The sequence below is a fragment of the Globicephala melas genome, chromosome 15 (genome assembly GCF_963455315.2).
Source record: "Globicephala melas chromosome 15, mGloMel1.2, whole genome shotgun sequence".
NCBI lineage: Eukaryota > Metazoa > Chordata > Mammalia > Artiodactyla > Delphinidae > Globicephala > Globicephala melas.
The window spans coordinates 56,841,952-56,865,153 of record NC_083328.1 but is presented as its reverse complement, the minus strand read 5'-3'; the positions used below and the strand labels follow the sequence as shown (position 1 = coordinate 56,865,153).

Genomic DNA, 23,202 nt, shown 5'->3' with positions numbered 1-23,202 from the left:
ATATCATGATTAATTGTGTACATGTCATGGGTGTGGCATTTGGAAAATTATTTAACTTTTCTGAGCAACAGCTTCCTCATGGTAAAACATGGTAATGATGCCTACCTTAAATGCCTCCCAAAATACCTAAAGGGGATTTTGAGGTTTGAAAGGGGTAAAGCATCACAGTGTCTAACAAACAGTGGAAAACAAATGTTGGCTCACTCCTTTCCTTCTCTGCATATCGTCCTCCCTACTAAACTGTAATATTATTATTATTTTTTTTTTTTTTTGCGGTACGCGGGCCTCTCACTGCTGTGGCCTCTCCCGTTGTGGAGCACAGGCTCCAGACGCACAGGCCCAGCGGCCATGGCTCACGGGCCCAGCCGCTCCGGCATGTGGGATCCTCCCGGACCAGGGCACAAACCCGTGTCCCCTGCATTGGCAGGCAGACTCTCAACCACTGCGCCACCAGGGAAGCCCTAAACTGTAATATTATTGAAGACAGACAAATAACAAGTATTGGTGAAGATGTGGAGAAATGGGAACCCTCATACATTGCTGATGAGGATGCAAATGGTATAGTGGCTTTGGGTAAGTTTGCAGTTCCTCAAAAAGTTAAAAAAAAAAAAAAAAAAAAAAAGTTAAATATACAGTTACCATATGACCCAGTGATTCTACCCAAGAGAACAGAAAACATACAACCATATGAAAACTTAATACATAAACATTCATAGCAGTATATTTATGATAGCCAAAAGATGCAAATAACTCAAATGTCCATCAACTGATGAATGGATAAAAAAGATGTGATATATCCATACAATGAAATATTTGTCAATAAAAAGGAATGAAACACTGACACATGCTACAACATGGATGAACCCTGAAAGAAGCCAGACACAAAAGGCCACATATTATATGATTCCATTCATGAAATGTCCAGAATAAGTATATCCACAGAAACTTCAATAAAGCTGTTACATTAAAAGAAGCAATATACGTGATACTATAAAATATCAAATGGTTTTCCCATCATCCAACATTTGCCCCCAAGGAACTGGTCATTTCCCAGAAGGAACAACCATTTCACAGTCTGGCATGTATCCTTCTAGATATTTTCTATGCGTATACAAGTAAACATTTAAAAAATATACATTGTTTTGGTAATTTGTTTTTCTCACTTCATAAAATATTATGGCCATTTTCTATGTTAGAAGATAAAAATCTACTTGAATTTAAAAAATGCCTGCATAGCAGTCCATTATGAATATCCCCAAATTTAACCAGTCACTTACTAATTGAGCATTTGGATTATTTCCAGTTCTTTGATATTATTAATAGTGTTGTCTTGAACATTGCAGAGCACACCTGTCATATTTCAGACTGCCCAGTACCTTCTAAACACCTTTCCCAGACTTGGAATTGGGAAGCCCGTCCCTGGCGTAAATGGCAGAAAACTGCTTTTCCAGCCTTTCTTGCCGTCTGGTGCAGGCATATGGCTGAAGTTCTACCACCTAGACTCCAAGTGGCAATGAGCATGGTGAGTGAGGGAATGTATGGTAAGCAGACTCCATTTTCTGGTGGAAGAAGTGGTTGAGATATCCCCTTCACCGGGGCAGCCCTACAGGAAGTTTGAGTGTTCCACCTGGCTGCCTAGCCAATACAGCCTGACCCTCCTAGAGACTCTGCAAGCTATAATGTACATTAGTAAATTCCTCCCCAGCTAGACATGCTGGAGTGGGCTCTACTGTTTGGAATTAAAAATTCTGCCTGAAACAAACACCCCTATACCTATATATCTTTGCACATTTGTAAAAATATAACTGTATGATAAAATTTGAGCAATGGAATGGCCATATTTGTCTCCAAAGAGAGTAAATCATTTTACATTCCTATCAACAGTGTATGGAAAAAAAAAAGAGTGTATATGTGTACCTATTTTCTTACACTGTTGCAGTATAAAAAATCACCCCAAAACTAAGTGGCTTAAAATAATGATGATTTATTATTTCTCATGATTCTATAGGTTGAATGGGCAGTTGTTTTGGCCTGGGGCAGCTCAGCTGGGGCTGATGATTATCTAAAATGGTCTCACTCACAGGCCCAACTGGGGTCTCAGTCCAAATGGTAGGAATGGATGGCTGGGCCTCTCTCTCCACATGGTCTTTCATCCTCAAGCAGCCTAGCCCAGGCTTCTTCATATGGTGGTCTTAGCTCCCAGAAGCAAGAGAGGGCAAACCCCAATGTGTAAATGCTTTTCAAGCCTTGGCTTGTTTCATGCTTCTTGATGTCCCACTGGCCAAAGCCTAGTCACAATGCCCAGGTGAGAAGTAGATTCGACTCTTCAGGTCTTGATGGGAGGGGCTGCTTCTGCTGTGGCCATAATTTTAATCTACCACAGTTGGCTATGTAAGGATGGATTCCTTCCTCCCTTCCTTCCTCCCTCCCTTTCTTCCTCCCTCCCTCCCTCCCTCCCTCCCTTCCTTCCTTCCTCCCTCCCTCCCTCCCCCTCCTTTGTTTCTTTCTTTCTTTTGGCCATGCCATGCAGCTTGCAGGATCTTAGTTCCCCAACCAGGGAGCGAACCCAGGCCACGGCAGTGAAAGCACCAAGTCCTAACCACTGGACTGCCAGGGAATTCCCAGATTGTTTTTGCTTTTTAAAAATTTATGGGCTGGGCTTCCCTGGTGGCACAGTGGTTGAGAATCTGCCTGCTAATGCAGGGGACACAGGTTTGAGCCCTGGTCTGGGAAGATCCCACATGCCGTGGAGCAACTAGGCCCGGGAGCCACAACTACTGAGCCTGCGCGTCTGGAGCCTGTGCTCCACAACAAGAGAGGCCGCGATAGTGAGAGGCCCGCGCACCACGATGAAGAGTGGCCCCCGCTTGCCACAACTAGAGAAAGCCCTCGCACAGAAACGAAGACCCAACACAGCAAAAATTAATTAATTAATTAATAAACTCCTACCCCCAACATCTTCTTTAAAAAAAAAAAAAATTATGGGCTTAACACTGGCCCACTTAATTTTTTTCTTAATGGAATGGGATTAATGTTATTTAATAACTTTCTATTCTTTTTTTTTTAACCAAGTTTTTTAAAAAAATATATTTATTTATTTACTTGGCTGAGCCACCGGGTCTTAGTTGTGGCACATGGGATTTTCTAGTTAAGGCATGTGGGATCTAGTTCCCTGACCAGGGATTGAACCCCGGCCCCCTGTGCTGGGAGTGCAGAGTCTTAACTGCTGGACCACCAGGGAAGTCCCAATAACTTTCTATTCTTGATCATGAGTCCCGTAATTCTCTTATTCTATTCCACATGCACCCCCATGCACATGAAACAGAATAGCTCCACAGCCCATGCACAGGGGCTAATCATTAGTTTTCCAACAGAGCATTAGTAAACCACTATAGTAAATTACTTTCTGGAATGGATTCAAAAGTAAATTTGGAAATTTCTCATTAATATCTAAAAACTGAGCAAATCAGTAATTTTGATTTATTGACAAATATTATTTTTGATCTCTTATACTTTTTTTTTTTTTGGCTGCATTGGGTCTTCATTGCTGCACACAGGCTTTCTCTAGTTGCGGTGAGCGGGGGCTACTCTTCTTTGCGGTGCGCTTGCTTCTCATTGCGGTGACTTCTCTTGTTGCGGAGCACGGGCTCTAGGTGCGTGGGCTTCAGTAGTTGTGGCTCACGGGCTCTAGAGCACAGGCTCAGTAGTTGTGGCGCATGGGCTTAGTTGCTCCGTGGCATGTGGGATATGCCCGGACCAGGGCTCAAACCCGTGTTCCCTGCATTGGCAGGCAGATTCTTAACCACTGCGCCACCAGGGAAGTCCTAATCTCTTATACTTTTTAACCCACCTGATTTTGTCATTTGTATTTTTATATTCCATAATTATAATTCATATACTTTACCCTTATTTCTATATTTAAAGAGATTATATGCTTATCTTTAGCTTGTTTATTGATTTACTTATTTAATTCTCTTCAAGGACACTCATTCCTCACATGCTGGCACACTCATTTATTCCAGACACTTCATGAGCACTTACTATGTACTAAGCATTAAACAGAAATGATTTCTGTCCTCGCAAAAGCTAAATCTGTATTCTATAATTCCTCTCTTTTCTCTAATTGTCTTCATTTCTTTGTCTATTTCCTCTCAAAATTTTTTTTTGGCTGTGTGGCTTGTGGGATCTTAGTTCCCCGACCAGGGACTGGATCTGTGCCCCCTGCAGTAGAAGGGAGGAGTCCTAACCACTGGACCTCCCGGGAATTCCGTATTTCCTTTCCATTTTGTTTTAGCAGTGTCTACTTTTACTTCTCACTGCTTTGAGATTTTCATTTCTATAGTGAAATTTTTATTTTCTTTCTAGGACTCTAACAGTTTATCTTTCAGCTGCTTTTGTCAGCTAAATTCCTTTTCCCTGATCTTTTCTATTTAACTGCTTTATTTATAACCTGTACACCATAAAATTTACTCATTTAAAGTGTACAATTCAATGATTATTTTTAGTAAATTGTTTACAGAGTTGTGCAACCATTGCCACAATTCTGTTTTAGAACATTTCCAATACCCCAGGAAGATCCCTCCTCCCCATTTCCCCAGACCTTTTATATCTCTTCCTTGAGCTCTTCCCTCACCACCCTGTTAGTTTCTCTTCTCCTTAACTTTTTATTGACGGTGTAGAAGAGTGCTTGTCTAGAGTGTAACCTTTGTCTGTTCTTTGTTTATTACTATCTTTTCCTACCTTTCTATGTTAATATGTCTAGTAGTGTCTAGTCCCCTGTTAGACCCCTTTCTGCTTTCATTCATCTTTAAGTAAAAACTTCAGAAAAAGAAGAGACATGGATGGTAGAAAGAGTGGCATGTAAGACTCAATATGGCATTCTGAAGTACAATGGGGATGCTCAGCATTCACTACAATAACCTAACCTAAGGCAGAAGGAAAAATAGACCACCTTAGCTTTATTATGGGAGAGCAGAACCTAGGTCAGAGCTAAAGAGAAGGGAGAATGGTGAAGACATTTCTTGGGATCAGTTAAGGTGATTAGGGAAGTAACTTCTAATGTAAATTCTACGAGAAGTCTAAAGATATCAACTTGGGACTCGAGAAGGCAGCTTTTCCAGATGAAGATCTAAGGATAGATCAATCAGTTACCAGGAGATGATAATAATATGGACTAGCCAGAAAAACCACATGATTAAAGACCTTGGATACATTCTACTAGGCTAAAGGGAGAGGAAGTCAAATAGCTCTATGAAGGGACACTGTAATGTTTGACACTTCCCAGTGAGGATTTCTCTCATGATGAAATAGGTACTTCTAGATACCACTGAGGCAGTATAAACTGCAAAACCCACTCAGAAAGCAATTTGGAAATATGAATAAAGAGTAATAAAACTATCATACAATTAATTAATATCTTTGAGGAATCTATTCTAAGGAAATTATCTGAAATTTCAGAAATTTATATGGATAAAGATGTTCTCATAGCATTATTTATGATAGTGAAAAGCTGGAGACATCCTATGTGACTAACAATGCGGAGCTGGTTAAGACTATTATGTCCATATATGCACATAATGATTACATACCCAATCAAAATGTAATTACCACTGTAATTGCAGGAACATATATATGTTCACTTACATAACATGTCTATACGTTAACCTAAGAAGAAGGATATAAAATTATATGTATACCACAACTGTAAAAAAGCATGCACATAAAAGACCAGAAAGGAATTCACAAAAATTATAATAGTTAACATTGAGTGAGATTATGAGTGAATTATACTCAATTTTCTTTGTTATTACTTCCAAAGTAGAAAAAAAAGTTCACCTGTTTGTAATGAGAATAAGTGTCATTAACTGAGGTAAGATGCTTTAAGATGGCTTAACCACATGAAAAAGTATCTGTGAGGTACTCCAAGTGCCTTGGGACACAAAGCCCCTCCCCTGCAGTAAAGAGGAAAATAAAAGCCTGCCATAGGCATTCTTTTTTTCTGGGAGAGGCTATTTCAAGTCCCACTGTCCTAGAAGGGTGACTTTTCAGTGCACAAAGTGGTGAGAAGCTGCCAGTCCAAATGCTGGCTCTGAGGACCTAGCACTAATCAAATGACAACTGGGCATTTATTACATATAAGGTAGACTGATGCATTCCAAAACATAAGCACATGTAAAGATGTGTCTCCTACTGGGAGGTGGGAGAAAACTGCTTTCTGTACACTTAAACACAACACACCCTGTGGGCCAGAGGTGGTCCTAAGTATGTACCTGTGCTCCATGTAGCAGCTCAGGGGCTCCACACACACTGTGATGGCACCAATGGTGAAGGAGGACTTGACATTTGAATCTGGATGTATCTGCAGGGCCTGGACAACATCAATAACATCTGTGTAGCTGGGGGGGAAAAAGGGAATAATTAGTTTACCGATTGGCGCTTTAGAGTGCGGGAAGAGGGTTATGCTTGCCGAGTGGCTGAGTAAGGGTGGAAGGAAAACCAAAAGGGGGAGACTGCGACTAGGTTCCTTGGGGTCACCCCACTTCATGATTTAGAGCCCCTGGAGTCCACAGTGCTTCTGTATTTCCGAGTTCCATTAGTTCTAACCGCAAGAGTGAGTGGAAGAAAGAACCCTACTGCCCACTCCCCTTATGAGAAGCCTGCAGGTGACCCTGGGGCTCTGAGGGTGGGATTTGGTGTTTTCTAATCAAGTTAGGATCTCCCGCATTGGTATATTTTCTTTAATAGCTCTTTCCTCTCCTTTCATCTCACAGAACATGCAGGCAAGAGAAAGAGGGATTATGAGACATATCTCCAAGTCAGTAGACACATGTCAAACACCAACTGCATTTGTATCTCCTGCCTGGAACTCCCTCCAGGGCCAATTTGATGTTTTCAATTACAACTTAATATGTTCCTGATCCAACTCTCCCACATCTGCTCCTCTTGAGGTCTTGTCCTTCTCAGCAGAGGAGATTCCACTCTTTCAGCTGCGAGGCCAAAGGTTTGTTTGGCATCTTCTTTTACTCCATTTTTTCTTAATCTTTAAAATATAACTATGCTCATACTCCCACTCTACCACTGAGTCCAAACTGCTTCTGTCTTTGTATCTGTATCTGTCTTTTTTTTTTTTTGTATTTTTTTTGTGTTTTTTTTTGTGTTTTTTTTGTGTTTTTTTTGTATCTGTCTTTGTATCTCCCTATAACCTGTTTTCAACACAAAAGTTAGAGGGGTCATACTAACCCCATCAGGTAAGCCACTGAGTGAGTGGCTTCCATCCCCCCTTTGGCCTGAAAGCCAAAGCTCTTACAATGGCCCACACAGCCCTCTAAGATCTGACCCGCACTGCAGGGATGAGTTTAATTTCTTACTATTTCTTCCTGTACCTGAATCTAACTACTTTGACCTCCTGGCTCTTCCCTGAACGTGCCAGGTATAATTTCACCTTTGCACTCCCTGTCCCCTCTCCTGTAATGCTCTTTTCCTCAGATGTCTGCAAGCCTCACTGCCTCAACCCGCTTCGGGTCTCTGCTCAATTGGCATCTTATGAGAGAGGTGTCCTCTGACTTCATGCAGCCTATGGGATATAGCAATCCTCTCTCTTGATACTCCCCACCCTCACCCCAATTCTTCTCCAAAGCACTGACTACAGCTACATACACTGTATTTTCTAATTTGCTTATTATGTGTCTCTGCAATAAGAATGTAAGGTAGTTGCTGGGTGCTGTAATCAATGGTGCCTAAAGCAAGGCAGGTGAATGAACTGGACATTGAACTCCAGGCAGACCCCTGGCCACTCCAAGAACACTGTCCTGACTGACCCAGTCTATCACAAAAGGTCAGTTCTTACGGAGGAAAAGGCAAATCTGATGGGCAGCCTTGCTGATCATACAGACCTGGTCTTAGCCTGGGGCTGGGGGGATAGGTACAGCCTGCCTGGGCTATTTCCTGAGTTCCTACAAACAATTCATTTGTACAACGGTACTTGACTTTACTCCACACAACAACATTAGCACCCCCAACCCCAGGTCTGCCTCAGTCCTGACCAAACAGCAGTGGGCGCTTCAGTAGAGAACATGGTGTGCTAGGTTCTACAAAGAGCGAGCCCTCTGCTCCCTGGTTTCTCTTGAAGGCTTCTCCCACTGCCTGGGCATGTGTGTATATGACCATGTAGAGTGCTTTCCACTGGTTCTGTAGTGTTTGGATGGTCCTAGATGCTAGGAGAGCCCCTCACACTGCAGTAACACTCTGGTAAGCAGGCCTGAAGCTTACAAACTGCCTTAAATCTCTTTGTAGTTGTGTTTAATGGCCTTAATGCTCATGGTGAAGTGCCCTAGCCTTGCTCCTCAGCATCAGCTTTTTCCTCTTCTTCTAAAGAAAAGTGTCTGGGGGCTTTTTACTTTCCATGTTTGGTACAAGCTGTAGAGACTCTCATTTCTTAGGGCTAAAAAGAACTGAAAGGGACTTCCCTGGTGGTGTAGTGGTTAAGAATCCACCTGCCAATGCAGGGGACATGGGTTTGATCCCTGGTCCAGGAAGATCCCACATGCCGCGGAGCAACTAAGCCTGTGCACCACAACTACTGAGCCTGCGCTCTAGAGCCCGCGAGCCACAACTACTGAAGCCCGCGCACCTAGAGCCCGTGCTCCACAGCAAGTGAAGCCACTGCAATGAGAAGCTGGCGCACCGCAATGAAGAGTAGCTCCCGCTCACCGCAACTAGAGAAAGCCCGTGTGCAGCAATGAAGACCCAACACAACCATAAATAAAAAATAATAATCATCTTAATTTAAAAAAAAAGAACTGAAACATTTATAAGTCAGTCCTGAGGATTTTGGCAATTTTAATACAATAGATTTCCCTTAGACAGGGTGACTGGGGAATTTCCAAGTTTTCAGAGGATTACATTAATTTTCACTGATTTTAATGGAAAAAAGTTAGAGCAAAAAACAGGCCCCAGGCTTCTTGGTGAGGCCAATGTATCTAGGTGAAGCATCTGGGCACTGCAGCCAGGAGCCACTGAAGCAGACAGCAGGTCTTTGGTGTCAATCACTCTACTTGTTAATGGTGTGCCTGCTAATGCCCTCCCTTACTGCCCAGCCCCTGCCTTATAACCATCCTGGGCATGGCTTCCAGACAGCAGGAAGCAGCCCTCACCTCAGAAGGATGCACACCGATCCAACTGATGAAGCCTGTACCTGGCCACTCTGGCTAAACTGCCCCAACTGCATGATGAAGGCAAAAAACTAACTCTTTGTATTGCCTCTTTCTTGTCAGTATTCTCTTTATTAAAAACAAAAACAAGGGCTTCCCTGGTGGCGCAGTGGTTGAGAGTCTGCCTGCCGATGCAGGGGACACAGGTTCATGCCCCGGTCTGGGAAGATCCCACGTGCCACGGAGCGGCTGGGCCCGTGAGCCATGGCTGCTGAGCCTGTGCGTCTGGAGGCTGTGCTCCGCAACGGGAGAGGCCACAACAGTGAGAGGCCCACGTACTGCAAAAAAAACACAAAACCCCCCAAAAAAACAGAAACGAAAAACCCAGCAAGGCTTTAACTTTCTTTCCTCTGAAACAACATATTCCATACAATTGTCTTTCGGGCTCTATTTTACATTTGCAATTTAAGCCTACAATTTTACCTCGTTTTACATTAATTCAATTTTTGTTTTGAGCAATACTGTTTTAAATGTAGATAATGTAAAGAATAATTTTACAATGTTCCAGAGTATAAACAAATACAGCCCCTCAAATTCCTTAAAATTATTAAAACTCAGATTTCCACAGTTTTACTTATTTGTGTATGTATTAAGTTCTATACAATTTTGTCACCTGTGTAGGCTCCACCACCACGATAAAGATACTGAACAGTTCCTCACCACAAAGCTTGCTTATGTTGCCCTTTTATAACCACACCCACCTCCCTCCTGCCCCCAACTCCCATCCCTAACTCCTGGCAACCACTAATCAGTCCTCCATTCCTAAAATTTTATCATTTCAAAATACATTAATTTTTAAAACAACAACCTAATAATCTACTTGATGTCAAAGCTCAGTACCACTGCCTACCTGCTGCAGTAAGTAGAATGGGACCAGGCCACTCTAGGGGCAAAAGAAAACTCTGCCCTACAGCACAGAATCCTGTAAATCAAAATAAAGGCCACATTCAAGGAATAAAATTCTCAACTTGAGAAGCCTCTGGGGTGTCCCCTCACCAACAACCTCAATACTGGGCTCTCAGGCCCAGCCCCAAGGAGATGGACATGCTACAAAGAGGCTGCCATGTGTTCCCTGCTGTGCCTCAAGAGAATGGGCCCAGCCTGTAATAACAGTGTCATAGTGAGCACCACAGCAGGAAATACATCTGAGGTTCCTAGTGTCCTGGGGCTATGACTGGGCAAGAACTGGGTCTGAGAGTACAAGTGGGCTGGGCATACACTGTCACTGCAGTCCAGAGCAGCCAGGACAGCTAGCACTTTTGCAGACTTGTACAGTTAGAGACAAGGAGTCAACAATGCTTTCTGAAGTAATGGAAGATGGAAATGACCTCAGCTGCACAATGTCAAGCTACCAAATTTGACTCCAGGTCCACAGCCCCAATGACTCAACTCTGGAGAAGCAGCAGGAGGTGATGAAGCTAGGCCAACCCATTCCTTTGACCATTAGAAGCGATGGAAAACAAGTGGTTTCTAGCCTTCTGGCTCTGTGGCTTCCACAACCTCAGCCCACTAGTAGGACAAAAGGGTCAACAGAAGGGAAGCCCAAAGCAGGTGTAAGAACAAGATCTAAAGAAGAGGAAAGATGGCCTGGCAGGGCACATACTCCCACCTGCCTCCTGCAGCACCATCGGCCTGGCTTTCCTCCAGTCCTCACCATCACACCCCAGAGACCAAACAGGGTTTTGGATCCGGGCCTATTCTCTACTGGAAATAATTAGCCAGTTGCAAATACTAATTATTATGAGCACAAAAAAACACAGCATAGCACAAAAGCACTTTGTGAGAACTGCCAAAAGCTTCTTTATCACCAACTATAATGACAGCAGCAAAGAGCACAGCCCATGTTTTCCTGATCTGACACGTTCTCCTCTGGGCCCAGGGGATGATGGGCCTGCTTCCTCCCTGGAAGCTCTTAGAACAGGTCAAGGGAAGCTCCTTGCAGCCAGGGCTCCCCAAGCAGTGGTACACACTCCGAAACTGTCCTCACAGGGAGCTCCTTGCCCAACTGGATTATTCATGCTCCTCACTGAGGGTCCAAGGAAACCCTCCTGCACTAGCCATTCCGTGGATGATGGGGCTCGAGACTAGAGTGTGGGGACTGTCTCTGCAACGCCACAGGAGGGAGGACTGAAAAAACTGAAGCTCCCTTGCCTCGGTGGCAAAGGAAGAAGCTTAGGGACCATTACTGTTAGAAGAATTATCAAAGAATCTTGCCCAGAAAACCACCTCCCTAACTCTCTGCCTTCTGAGGATATTATGATGTTGAGGCCAAACTTAAAACTTGTGTGCAATCTTCACCAGTCACTCTGGGCCACAGGATGGCAACAGTTCTTGTTGAAGGCATATCTGTGTAACACAGACACTTCTCATGCATGTGTGTTTGTTCTGTGCCCCAAGTTAGCCACACATGAAATAACAATAATGGCAAGGTCACCACCCTACCCCACTATCCCCAAAAGGCTTCCAGCGCTCACCCTTGTAACACCACCAGTAGTCTGGTCTTCTTGCGTATGTAGGCTGACTGGCGGGCAGAGCAGTTCTGTTGGGCCTCCAGGGCACTGGAAAGGTATCTCTGGAAGTGGGCAGCGTGAAAACATTCGGAGCTGTCCATGACTTGACGGTATACCATCCACCTGGAAATGGCAAGTGTAATCTCAGCATGAGGACCAGGCCCATAGGCTCTGCCAGTGGATTCAAATGTGACCAGTACACCCACAGACTCTCTGTCCAGTGAACCCATACAGGAGAAAGCAATCCTGGCACCACAGAAATAGGCAGAGTGCACTGGCTGGGTGGGGAGCCCTGTATCCTGCAATCACTACCACTGGAGCTTTTGGCAGGAAATGCCTTGCCACAGGAAAAAAGGTCAGATAAGCACATGACCAACAGATTTCAGAGTTGAGAAAGACTCCTGAACAGGCAGTCACTTCCTGAAAGATCATTCAGTAAAATGGCTTCAGTCCAGTTTTCAGTAAAATTCTTGCTAAGAATAAGTAATGGAGGGAGGGGGAGTTCCCTAGGGGCCCAGTGGTTAGGATTCAGCACTTTCACTGCAGTGGCCCAGGTTCAATTCCTGGTTGGGGAACTGAGATCGCACATGCCACGTGGCACAGTCAAAAAAAAGAATAATGGGATAATGGGTAGGGTGAAGAATTCAGATTCTTTACAGAACAAAAGCAATGGAAATGAGGGAGGAACTCGTTAGCTATTGAGTACTCATGAAGGAGGCTCCCCACAGCGCCCCCCCCACAATCTCCCACTCTAAACTCCCAAACTTCTAGGTGATTTCAGTCTTCTCAATTCTGCTATATGGCCTCCTGCAGGATGCCTTGCCTTTTTTTTTTTTTAAATAAATTTATTTATTTAATTTATTTATTTTTGGTTGTGTTGGGTCTTTGCTGCTGTGTGCGGGCTTTCTCTAGTTGCAAGCGGGGGCTACTCTTTGTTGCGGTGCGCGAGCTTCTCACTGTGGTGGTTTCTCTTGTTGCAGAGCACGGGCTCTAGGCGCACAGGCTTCAGGAGTTGTGGCTCGCGGGCTCTAGAGAGCAGGCTCAGTAGTTGTGGCACATGGGCTTAGTTGCTCCGCAGCAACTAAGTGGGATCTTCCTGGACCAGGGCTCGAACCCATGTCCCCTACATTGGCAGGCGGATTCTTAACCACTGCACCACCAGGGAAGCCCAGTATCCCTTACTTTGAGGTAGACCAACTAGTTATTAAAAGCCTGGTCGGGGGGCTTCCCTGGTGGCGCAGTGGTTGAGAGTCCACCTGCCGATGCAGGGGACATGGGTTCGTGCCCCGGTCCGGGAAGATCCCACATGCCGTGGAGCGGCTAGGCCCGTGAGCCATGGCCGCTGAGCCTGCGCGTCCGGAGCCTGTGCTCCGCAACGGGAGAGGTCACAACAGTGAGAGGCCCGCGTACCGCAAAAAAAAAAAAAAAAAAAAGCCTGGTCGGCAAGGGTTGTTTAGCAATCTGCCAGCCAAATGGAAGTGATGGATGAATGATTTCCCCAATTTTGCCTAAGCCAGCATGTCCCAGTTCCACCTGAGCTCACGCAGTCCCCTTGTGGTCACGGAAGGATCACATCCACCAGCTCTCAAGTTCTAACCACCCTGGTCCTGAATTCCCCTGCTGACCAGGCACATTCCCAGGCCTCTGCCCATGCTGGTCCTGCTGCTACAGGGCTCTTGCCCAGATACCCAAGGGTTCATTCCCCCATTTCCTCAGGCCTTTGCTCAAATGTCACCTTCTCAGTGAGGTCTTCCTTGAGTACCCAATTTAAAACTGGAATCCCTGCCCCAGCCCAGCACTCCCTATAGCATTCTCTGCATTAATTTCTCCATAGCACTTTTCACTAGCTAATATACTATTTTCCTTATCTGGTTAACTGTCTATCTTGCCAAACTAGAATACAAGCCAAACTAGAATACAAGAAGGTTTCCCAGTGCCAAGGCAGACCCAGACATAGAATCCCTTTCCCCAAAGCAAAGGCAGCAGCCATACTAACCTGCCGTATTCCTTATGCAGAGTGACCAGAAAAGCACAGAGCTCGCTAGCATGACAGCCTGGGAGGCCAGTTACAATGCTGATAATTACCTACATGAAAGAAAAGCCATGTGGGTTTGTGATTCAACTGGGAGGCAGCGTTGTGCAAGAGGTTAAAAGAACTGACTTCTTGAGCCAGGTTCTATGGGTTTGAACCTCAGCACCAGCACTCACTAGCTATGTGACCTTGGGCTCACAACAGAATCTACCTTGCAGGGTGGATGTAATGATTAGCTAAGTTAATATATGTAAACAAAATGCATGCAACAGTGTCTGGCACATAGCAAACACCATATACAACAATGTAGCGTTACTATAATAATTTCCATGGAGCAGGCTGTGACTAGATCAGTCTATGTGTGGAACAGATAACTAGTGAGAGCCTGCTGTATAGCACAGGGAACTCTACTCAACGCTCTGTGGTGACCTAGATGGGAGGGAAATCCAGAAGTGAGGGGATATGTGCATAAATATGGCTGATTCACTTCACTGTACAACAGAAACTAGCACAACATTGTGAAGCAGCTATACCCAATAAGCTAAAAAAACAAAAAAAGTATAATGGAAAATACTGGGCAGAAAGGAGGTTTGGGACAAAAATGCCACAGGCTAAATTGGTGTCGTAAACTCAGCGAAGGAGGGGAGTGGCCTGTGCCTTCCAAGCCACAGGGCCTGAGCTAAGGAAACAAACTGGGTGGAGGAAGCACTTCTCAATCTTGATGGGGAGAAGAGGTGCCAGGCTGCACTTTCCTAATCTTGGCACACGACCACATGAAAACAGGGCCTTCTGCAGGCAGACATTCCAAAGCAACTCAAGAAATTCACCAACAAAGAAGGGGTCAAGCAGAGGAAGAAAGGAACCATGCATTTGCTGAAGGATAACGATGTCAGTGACATAGCATGGCAAGGGCTTCTTTAAGTATGTTTTATTTCACAATACACAAGACTCACTGGGACAGGTCTGGAGTGAAGTTCAACTTGGTGGCACTCATCACTTGAGCTAGTCCCATCAGCACAGAGATGGCTATGGATGCCTCTTTTATGGGAAACAGTTCTCCCTCCTCCCCTCTGACCAGACCCTTAGTATGTATCCCTTTCTGTGCCTGTGGGCAGTACTCCATGTAACTGACTTTCTGTTTATACTCTTCCCATCCAAATTTCTCCATCTTGGTTCCCATTCCTCAGCACCTACGCCTCAGCCTCTCAAATCCCAGCAAACATGCTCACAGCCAGATACCTTCTTACTTTAAGGCCAGTCCTGTAGCACTTTGTTATATGAAATATCAATACATATATTAAAAAAATATGTAAAATATAACATTTTCATTTTTAAACTCTTGCTTAAGGGAAAAATGAGGCTTCTGACTGCTTAATGCTTCTATTTCCTTTTGCATCTGAGTGTCTTCTAGATTTGCACAGAAATAAATGCCCTCTTTGAGCATATTATGACATATGGTTCCAAAGAAATGGTGGGAGGAGTCAAGAGGAGAGGCGTGTGAAGCAGGAGCAGATTAAAATCCACTCTTGGGAAGACAGTGTTTATAAAGTGTCACCTTATCCTGGTGGTGCTAGCAAGGTCTTGCTAACACTTCCCCTTACGAAGCTCAATGTGTCAGGTAAGTCCTTGCAACCAGAAAGAGCTGATGGCATGAGAGTACTGAGCAGGAGTTTGGAAGACCTGGAGGAGCAAGGGGAAGGCACAGCAATATGCCAGGGTTTCATCATTGCTATGGGGCTCAGCTGGGGTTAATGTAGATGCCTGTACACAGTCATTATATAGAGCAGGTTTCATGTGTATCATTACATCAGTATCCAGGGAGGTGGAGAGTCTTATAAAAGGGACTCTGCCTGAGCTCCTTTTGTTAATTGACACTGAAGATTAAGGGCAGGCTATCAGGATTATCTTCCCATGAATTCCCAGCTTATTTGGTGAGCTGCTGTACCTTGTCATTTTCTACTGTGTGAGTAGGGTTGATTTCAGCTTGCTGCAGCAGGACAGGGAGATGGGTCCTCATCATGGGTTCCCGACTAACGCTGCTGACGGCAAAATGCTGGAGAAACCTAGAAAAAGAAAGACAATGCTATTATGTTACCATCACCAGCCTTGCCTGAATGTGCCCATTCACATGATAAACTTATTTAATTGCTGAAAAGAAACCTTAGTGAATATCTCTAGAGAATAAAATTGTATATGGTGTGTCACTACTACTTTTTATAATTATTCTTAAGAAGCTATAAAGAAAGAAAATGGAGCTTAGAAAGCACCAACTCTGAGGTTTCTGACATTTCAAAAGTCAGAAACAGAAAAACAGAGCTCACCCATCCAGCTCTGGGAGTTTGGCTGAGAGTAGCTTTAGAGGACTCCGTTTCTCCCCAGCAGAATGGCTCAGGACACTGAAGAGCTTCTGTGCACTGGAGTGTCTGGAATATCAAAGGCTCACAGATTAGAATTCCATCTCTCTACAGCAAACATACTTTACATAACTTGTTCTGATATTTTCAAGCCAAAGTCCCGTGACAGAGTCAATACTTCTAAAACAAGCATCTCACTGACTTAAGCAAAATTCGGCATTAATGCAAGATGACTGGTTTGCCCACATAGGAAGCCTGGCCTAAAACCTTTGGTAATACTACAGGTTTCTGATTCTTGGTGGATTTCATCTCTCTTGACTTTTGTTCCCCAAGGGCACTGGCTACCTGCAAGTTGGCAGCACTGGAATGATTGTGTCGGCCCTTTCAGAAGCCAGGACCCCTGTGTTACATAACACAAGTCATCCTGCAGAGAGAGCAGACACACACAGCCTAGGGAAGCAAGCATAAACACTGAAGGCAGCCACTTACAATCTCTTTTGTTCCACAGATAATCCATCTTCCTGGATCACTTTTAAAGACAGCCCTGAGTTAGCCTGCTGTTGCCAGGGGGAGAAGACCTAAACAAAACAGAATTTGAGCAAAGAACACTTTAAACCCAACAACAGGATATGGAACCCACATGGGGATTTGATGGCTGTTGAAAATCTAGACTGTCAGTACAGAGAAAAACCATCATAACAAACAAGTTTGTTCCAAAAATAGAGGCCTGAAGCAATTCTGTTCTGTATTTTTAAAAACTAGAATTTCTTTCTGGGTTCTTCTCCCAGGGATTCTGCTCCTTAAGAGGCCAGGAAGCACAGAGGAAGGTATCAGGTAATACTGTTCTGGCAGCAGGGGCATGTTTTCCCTGGTGATAGGGCCAGACAGAAGGAGTTCAAGCAACTCCTGCCTAGAGGCAGAGGAATAGCTGAAGAGAATCTCTAGGTTCCTAGACTGAAAGGACAAGCACAAGGAGGTAGAAGGACCAGCTGGCAGTAAGATGGAGACACAGACAGGCCCTAAAAGCCGCTCTGCAGCCAAGGCCAGTTCTTGCCTCCTCCCTGTTCTACGAATCTATCCTGAGGGAGGGACTGTCCTCTCAAAAGCTGTTGCACCACACCTTTCCAAGCATTTCCACCAGAATAAGACTGGCCATTTGTATGACTCTGGCTACTGCTTGGTCTCTAAGTAGGCTGTATAATTCTTGGTGAGCTCCCTCACTCGTGCAATCTGTGCTGAAAGCCTATGGTGTGCAGCCTGCCAGGTAGAACCACTTGCAAGGGCAGGGCCTATGAACCATGGGGAGCGAGAGTTTGGGGTGGGGTAGAGAGCTCTGACCCAGTAGGTTGGGCCTAACAACTCAATAAAGTAGCTAAAAGGAAAATGAGTCTAATTATGACTTATAAGGGACAAAGAATATTTTTCTTAGAAGTTAGAAAGCCTTTTGTTCAGTTCCTTTAGGTTCTCACCTTTCAATGGCAAGAGTCTATTCCAGAACCCAAAAAGATCAGAAGCAGCCACCCTCACACCAGCCCTCCCAACTCTCCCTCTCAGCACCTCACTGTTAGCCCTGAAACATTGCCTTACCAACTAAATTGCTAGGAAAAACGGTAGTAATTGTTTTGCTGAATAATGATTGATGTTACCTCTGAGTAAAATGTTTGGTATATCTTGGATTTGGGGAAAAGGGCAATCATCAGAAAATTGTTTGATCCACGGAAATGAACTGGAAGATGGGGAAGCAATGAACTTTTGAAGTCTATCAGAAGGGCAGCAACAATACTGGTGGAATCCTAAAGAGAAAAAGAGGGAGCATCACTGAGAAAAGCCATATGCATGATACAAGCCCTCACATCTACTGTCAGAACACATATGGTGAATGTCAGTCCAGTTATTTTCACATTACGTGGTTTACTGGGATTCAGTTATAGATGTGCTTACCCACACCCAGTTTTAGGAGATATAGGAAGTACAGGGTCTTTTCTCCTAAACTGAAAATATCATCTCTTCCTAGGATATTAATCCCTTATCGGATAAATGATTTGCAAATATTTTCTCCCATTCTGTGGGCTGCATTTCACATTCTTAATAGAGTCTTTTGATGCAGAGAAGTTTTAAAATTTGATGAAGTCCAACTTATATATTTTTTTCTTTTGTTGTCTGTGCTTTTGGTGTCAAATCCAAGAAACTGCTGCCTAATCCAAGGTCACGAGGATTTACTCCTATGTTTTCTTCTAAGAATTTAATAGTTTTCGTTCCCACATTTAGGCTTATACTCCATTTTGAGTTTTTTTTTGTATACAGTGTAAGGTAAGAGTCTAACTTCATTCTTTTGCATGTGGATATCCAGTTTTTCCAGCACTGTTTGTTGAAAAGACTGTCCTCTTCTCATTGAATGATCTTGGCACCCTTGCTGAAAATCATTTGACCATATAAGCAAGACTTTCTTTTTGGGCTCTCTATTCTGCTCCATTGGTCTACATATCTAATCTTACACCAATACCACACTGTTACAATTATTGTAGCTCTGTAGCTAGTTTTGAAATTAGGAAGTGTGAGTCCTCCAACTTTCTTCTTTTTCAAGATCATTTTGGCTATTTTGGCAAGGGAGTCCCTTGAGATTCCATATGAATTTCAGGATGGGTTTTTTCATTTCTGCAAAAAATGCCATTGGGGTTTTAACAGGAATTGCCCTGAATCTATTGATTGCTTTGGGTAGTACTATCATCTTATTTTAATATTAAGTTTTCCAGCCCATGAACGTGGGATGTCTTACCATTTATTTAGGTCTTCTTTAATTTCTTTCAGCAATGTTTTGTGGATTTTGGTGTTTTAAGTCTTTCAACTCCTTGGTTAAATTTACTGGAATTGTTTCCTTAAGAACCGTTTCGGATTATTCACAGTTTGGGTACAGAAATGCAACTGTTCTTTTATCTGTTTATTTCATATTCTGCAACGTTGGTGATTCGTTTGTTAATTCTAACAGTTTGTGTGTGTGTGTGTGTGTGTGTGTGTGTGTGTGTAATCTTTAGGAATTTCTACATATAAATCATGTCATCCATGAACAGAGCTACTTTTACTTCTTTCTTTCCAATTTAAATGCCTTTTATTTCTTTTGCTCGCCTAATTGCTCTGGCTAGGACTTCCAATACTATGTTGAATAGACGTGGCAAAAGCAAGTATTTTCGTCTTGCTCCTGATCTTAGAGGAAAAGGTTTTTTTTTAAAGTTAGTTTATATATACTTTAAAATTTTTATTTATTGATTTTTGGCTGTGGGCTTCTCTAGTTGCAGCACATGGGCTTAGTTGTGTTATGTGGGATTTTAGTTCCCCAACCAGGGACCAAACCTGGGCCCAAACCTGGGCCTGCTGCATTGGGAGCATGGGGTCTTAACCATTGGACGGCCAGGGAAGTCCCTTTTTTTTTTTTTTAATAATTTAAGATTTCATTATGAAAGTCGTATGTTCATTAAATAAAAATTTGAGAAAAATATAAAAATAGAATAGAGAATAAAGGTTAAAAAAATTAATCCAAGGTCCCATCACCCAACTCCAACTACAGCTAACATTTTAGTACTTTTCCTTCTAGTCTATTCTTCCTATTCATTCATTGACTTCCCTTTTTTATGTATTGGGAAATCATATTCACTTTTACAGTTTCATATCTTGCTTTTAAAACTTAATCTACCATTCGCATCTACCATGTTGTTGTAAACTATCTGTAAACGTTTTCAAAGGCTGCATCTGACTCCCCTCTTAACCCACCACTATGACTGGACATTCATATTATAAATTCCACTTCACCTTTTGTTTACTTCACTGTACCTTTTATCTACTCTTTACTAATTTACTAATTTACATTAGTGGTAATTTACATTAGTGGTAGCATGCATCTGATGTGCTTCCACGTATCTGTTAACTAACCTCACGTCCTCTGAACATCCATGACCTGGCACTCAGTGTTTTCATGTTGATAAAGTTAGAGCTCTTCATAGAAAAGAAACAGCAACTCATTTTTTTTTTAATCACCAAAAACAGTTTTCCTGGTTTGTGTTTTTGTCTTTTAATTCCCCTTTTGAATACTTTTTAGAGTTTTAAATTATTAGTGTGATAAATTTTATGCTACATCCATACAGTGGAATACTACTCATCAATAAAGCAATAAAAAGGAAAAACTATTGATACACACAACAACATGGATGACCTAAAAATCATGTTGAGTGAAAAATGCCAGGCTCAAAAGGGTACAGAATGTATCATGTCCATTTATATAACATTTTAGAAAATGCAAACTAATCTACAGTGACAGAAAGCTAGTAAGTGGTTGCCTAAAGCCAGAAGCTGGGGGAAAAGATGATCTGCAAAAAGGTATTAGAAAACTTTTGGGGGGTGACAAAAATCTGTATCTTGACTGTGCTGGTGGTTTCATGAATATATACATTTGTCAAAACTTTAAACAGATACAGTTAAACTGTATGTATGTATGTATTTATAATATATTTTATTCAATCAAACATATCCACAATATTTTAAATGTAATCAATATAAAAATATTATGAGATATTTTACATGCTTTTTTTAGGTATAGCTGATGTACAATATTATATAAATTTCAGGTGTACAACATAGTGATTCACAATTTTTAAGGGTTATATTCTATTTATAGTTATTATAAAATATTGGCTATATTCCCTGTGTTGTACAATAAGTCCCTGTAGCCAGTTAATTGCACTTAGAGTATATTTCAGTAAATTATCAGCAAAAAGTTAAAAAATCCTTAAGTGGTCAAATCTGATAAACTGTTTCTTTAGAATTTCTTGTATCATTTCTAAGCTTAGATTAGAAAGTCTTCCTGTCCCTAAAGATTTAATAAATATTCATTTTTATATTCTCCTTAACTGGACTTATTGTGGTGATCATTTAATAATATATATGTCTAAGACAGTAGATCTTAAAAGTTCTCATCAGAATCTGAAAAAGAATGGATATATGTAAATGTATAACTGAATCGCTTTGCTGTACACCTGAAACTAATACACTGTAAATCAACTACACCCCAATATAAAATAAAAATTAAATTTAAAAAAGTTCTCATAAGAAAAATAATTTGTAACTATACCCTTCTTTCTACTTATGAAATTTTAAAATATTTAATTTTCTCAGAAGTTTATTTTCATTTTTGATATGAGTTAAAAATCCATCCCCATCCACCCCAAAATTAGGTAACTTATCATTCCAGCCCTTAAGTTTCACCCTTTCCTTCCTGATGTTGGAAGACTCTTTAACCTAATTAATATCAAATATCAAAGCTTTCACCTAATATAGCCATCTAACCTGTCTGGTTGGTCTGTCTGCATTTTTGAACAGCCTTTAAGGAACCAGGTTCTATGTGGAAGAAAGACATAACTCTTTCTGACTTGCTCACATAATTCATTTTCAGAGCTATCTGACCAAACCACTTTACCCGGTCTCTGTCCCGGCTCCCAAACAAGCTGGTTTTGAGGCTGAGACCACACAGGGTGGAGAGCCTGCCCTCTGCTCTGGTGTCACACTGTGATGAGCTGTGCCCTGGCCAAAGGGTACAGGCTAGGAGAAACTCATAGCTACCCCTATGGCTCACAAGAGCCTCTCCATGACTTTCCTGCCTGCCTGCCTCAAGGGCAGTGCTGGTTCCTAACATCCTGCCCTGTGGTGGTAGAGGGAAGACAGGGAGTTATTTGATTTTCCCTCAGAAGTGTGAGTATCTTTCTGAACATCAAAACCATGGACTGTAAAACACCTACCCCATCATAAAACAAAACGGAATTCATGTGATCCTTGGAAATGATGATATTTCCGTGATGACGGTCAGAAAACAGAAGTCCACCAGAGAAGAAATGTACTTTCCCTGGAAGGAAAAGAGATCTGGTAAGAGCTGGAGGGCTGGATTCTGGGGGCCAGTATCACAGCGTTCTTCCTGCAGGTTCCAGGCCAAGACAGAGTGGTAACTAGAGACCATCTGAAGTGCTTAAGTTAAACAATCTTTATGCTGAGAACTGTGCTCTGAGAAAGCCAATGTACCCTCCTAGGGCCTCAGAGAGAAATGAGGCATCAGATACAGTCTTTGCATAAGAATTAGAAAAAGCAACAAGTGAGTAAGTTATCAGCTGATGGAGAGAGGCAAAATTCACATTCACTTATGGGTGTCTTCCAGGGAAATACACTAAAAAAGACTTTGGGTATATCTGCTCCATTACTGAGTTTATAGATGTTCCTTTCTACTATTTTGGCAGAAGCTGGCTCAGCTCTGAAATGACCACATCTCTCACATAAGGCCCAAGAAAGGGCACTAAGGCATCAGTTGTTGAAAGAATGGTGAAGGGTGCTTAAGAGCCCCTTGCCAGGAAAGGAACATGTGAGTTAGGCAATAAGTGAATTCTACAGACACTGGAGGCTGCTGTTCTGTAGTTCCCAAAAGCAAGATGGATGGGACATGGACACTGAGTGTGGGTTCCTTAGAATAAGGATTCAGGTTTAAGGAGAGCTGCTTGTTTCCTGGGTGGCCAAGGTTACACAGCAGCTCAGTATGGGCCCTAGGGAGTAGATCATAGAAATGATGGACACTAAGGTGACAAGGGTTAAGGCTGGGCCTGGGCTTGCTTTGGAGACCCAAATGAAGCACCCAGGGCACCCACAAGACACCTAGGTGAAGCTGCTCTCTGGAACGGTCCAAGCTGGATCCTTCCTATTCCTGTAATAGCCTTTCTTTCCATGTTTTCACAAACAGAGAAGAGATAGAGTATTTCTTAGAGCTCAAGGCACAGGCTTGGGGAAAACCGCCAGTATCTTACTGCTAAGGCGAGGACATGAGACCAAGAAGAGGGACTGATTCCTTGAGCTGTAGTTCTAAAAAGGCAGCCCCAAAGCTGTGTAAGTTGTAATGACAAGAAGAGCAAAGGCCAAGTTTTGAAGGTTTCCTGAAAAGGTGGGGTTTCAGGAGGCAGAGAGGGGCCTAGAGAGTATGTGTGCTTGTGTGTGTGCATGTTAATGGGGGGTGGGGAGAAGTGGGGGAGGTGGAGGCAGATTTTAGGTACTAGAGGACGGTTTGAAGCCTGAAT

The 23,202-nt window shown here is 42.9% G+C and overlaps 1 protein-coding gene across 4 annotated transcripts in view; it reads right to left on the bottom strand.

Annotated features, from left to right (window-relative positions):
- The window catches only part of DNAAF9 (dynein axonemal assembly factor 9), a 148,380-nt gene that overhangs the window by 26,549 nt on the left and 98,629 nt on the right, over window positions 1–23,202 (bottom strand). For 3 of the 4 annotated variants that reach the window (XM_030847592.2, XM_060284266.1, XM_060284268.1), the window contains 8 exons: window positions 21,889–21,992; window positions 17,752–17,898; window positions 16,595–16,683; window positions 16,073–16,174; window positions 15,697–15,814; window positions 13,716–13,804; window positions 11,684–11,842; window positions 6,270–6,395 (listed from right to left, as the gene is read on the bottom strand). In XM_030847592.2, coding sequence (XP_030703452.2) covers window positions 6,270–6,395; window positions 11,684–11,842; window positions 13,716–13,804; window positions 15,697–15,814; window positions 16,073–16,174; window positions 16,595–16,683; window positions 17,752–17,898; window positions 21,889–21,992 — 934 coding nt within the window. The remainder of the gene's footprint in view (window positions 1–6,269; window positions 6,396–11,683; window positions 11,843–13,715; window positions 13,805–15,696; window positions 15,815–16,072; window positions 16,175–16,594; window positions 16,684–17,751; window positions 17,899–21,888; window positions 21,993–23,202) is intronic. The other variant, XM_060284267.1, reaches the window with a different exon arrangement.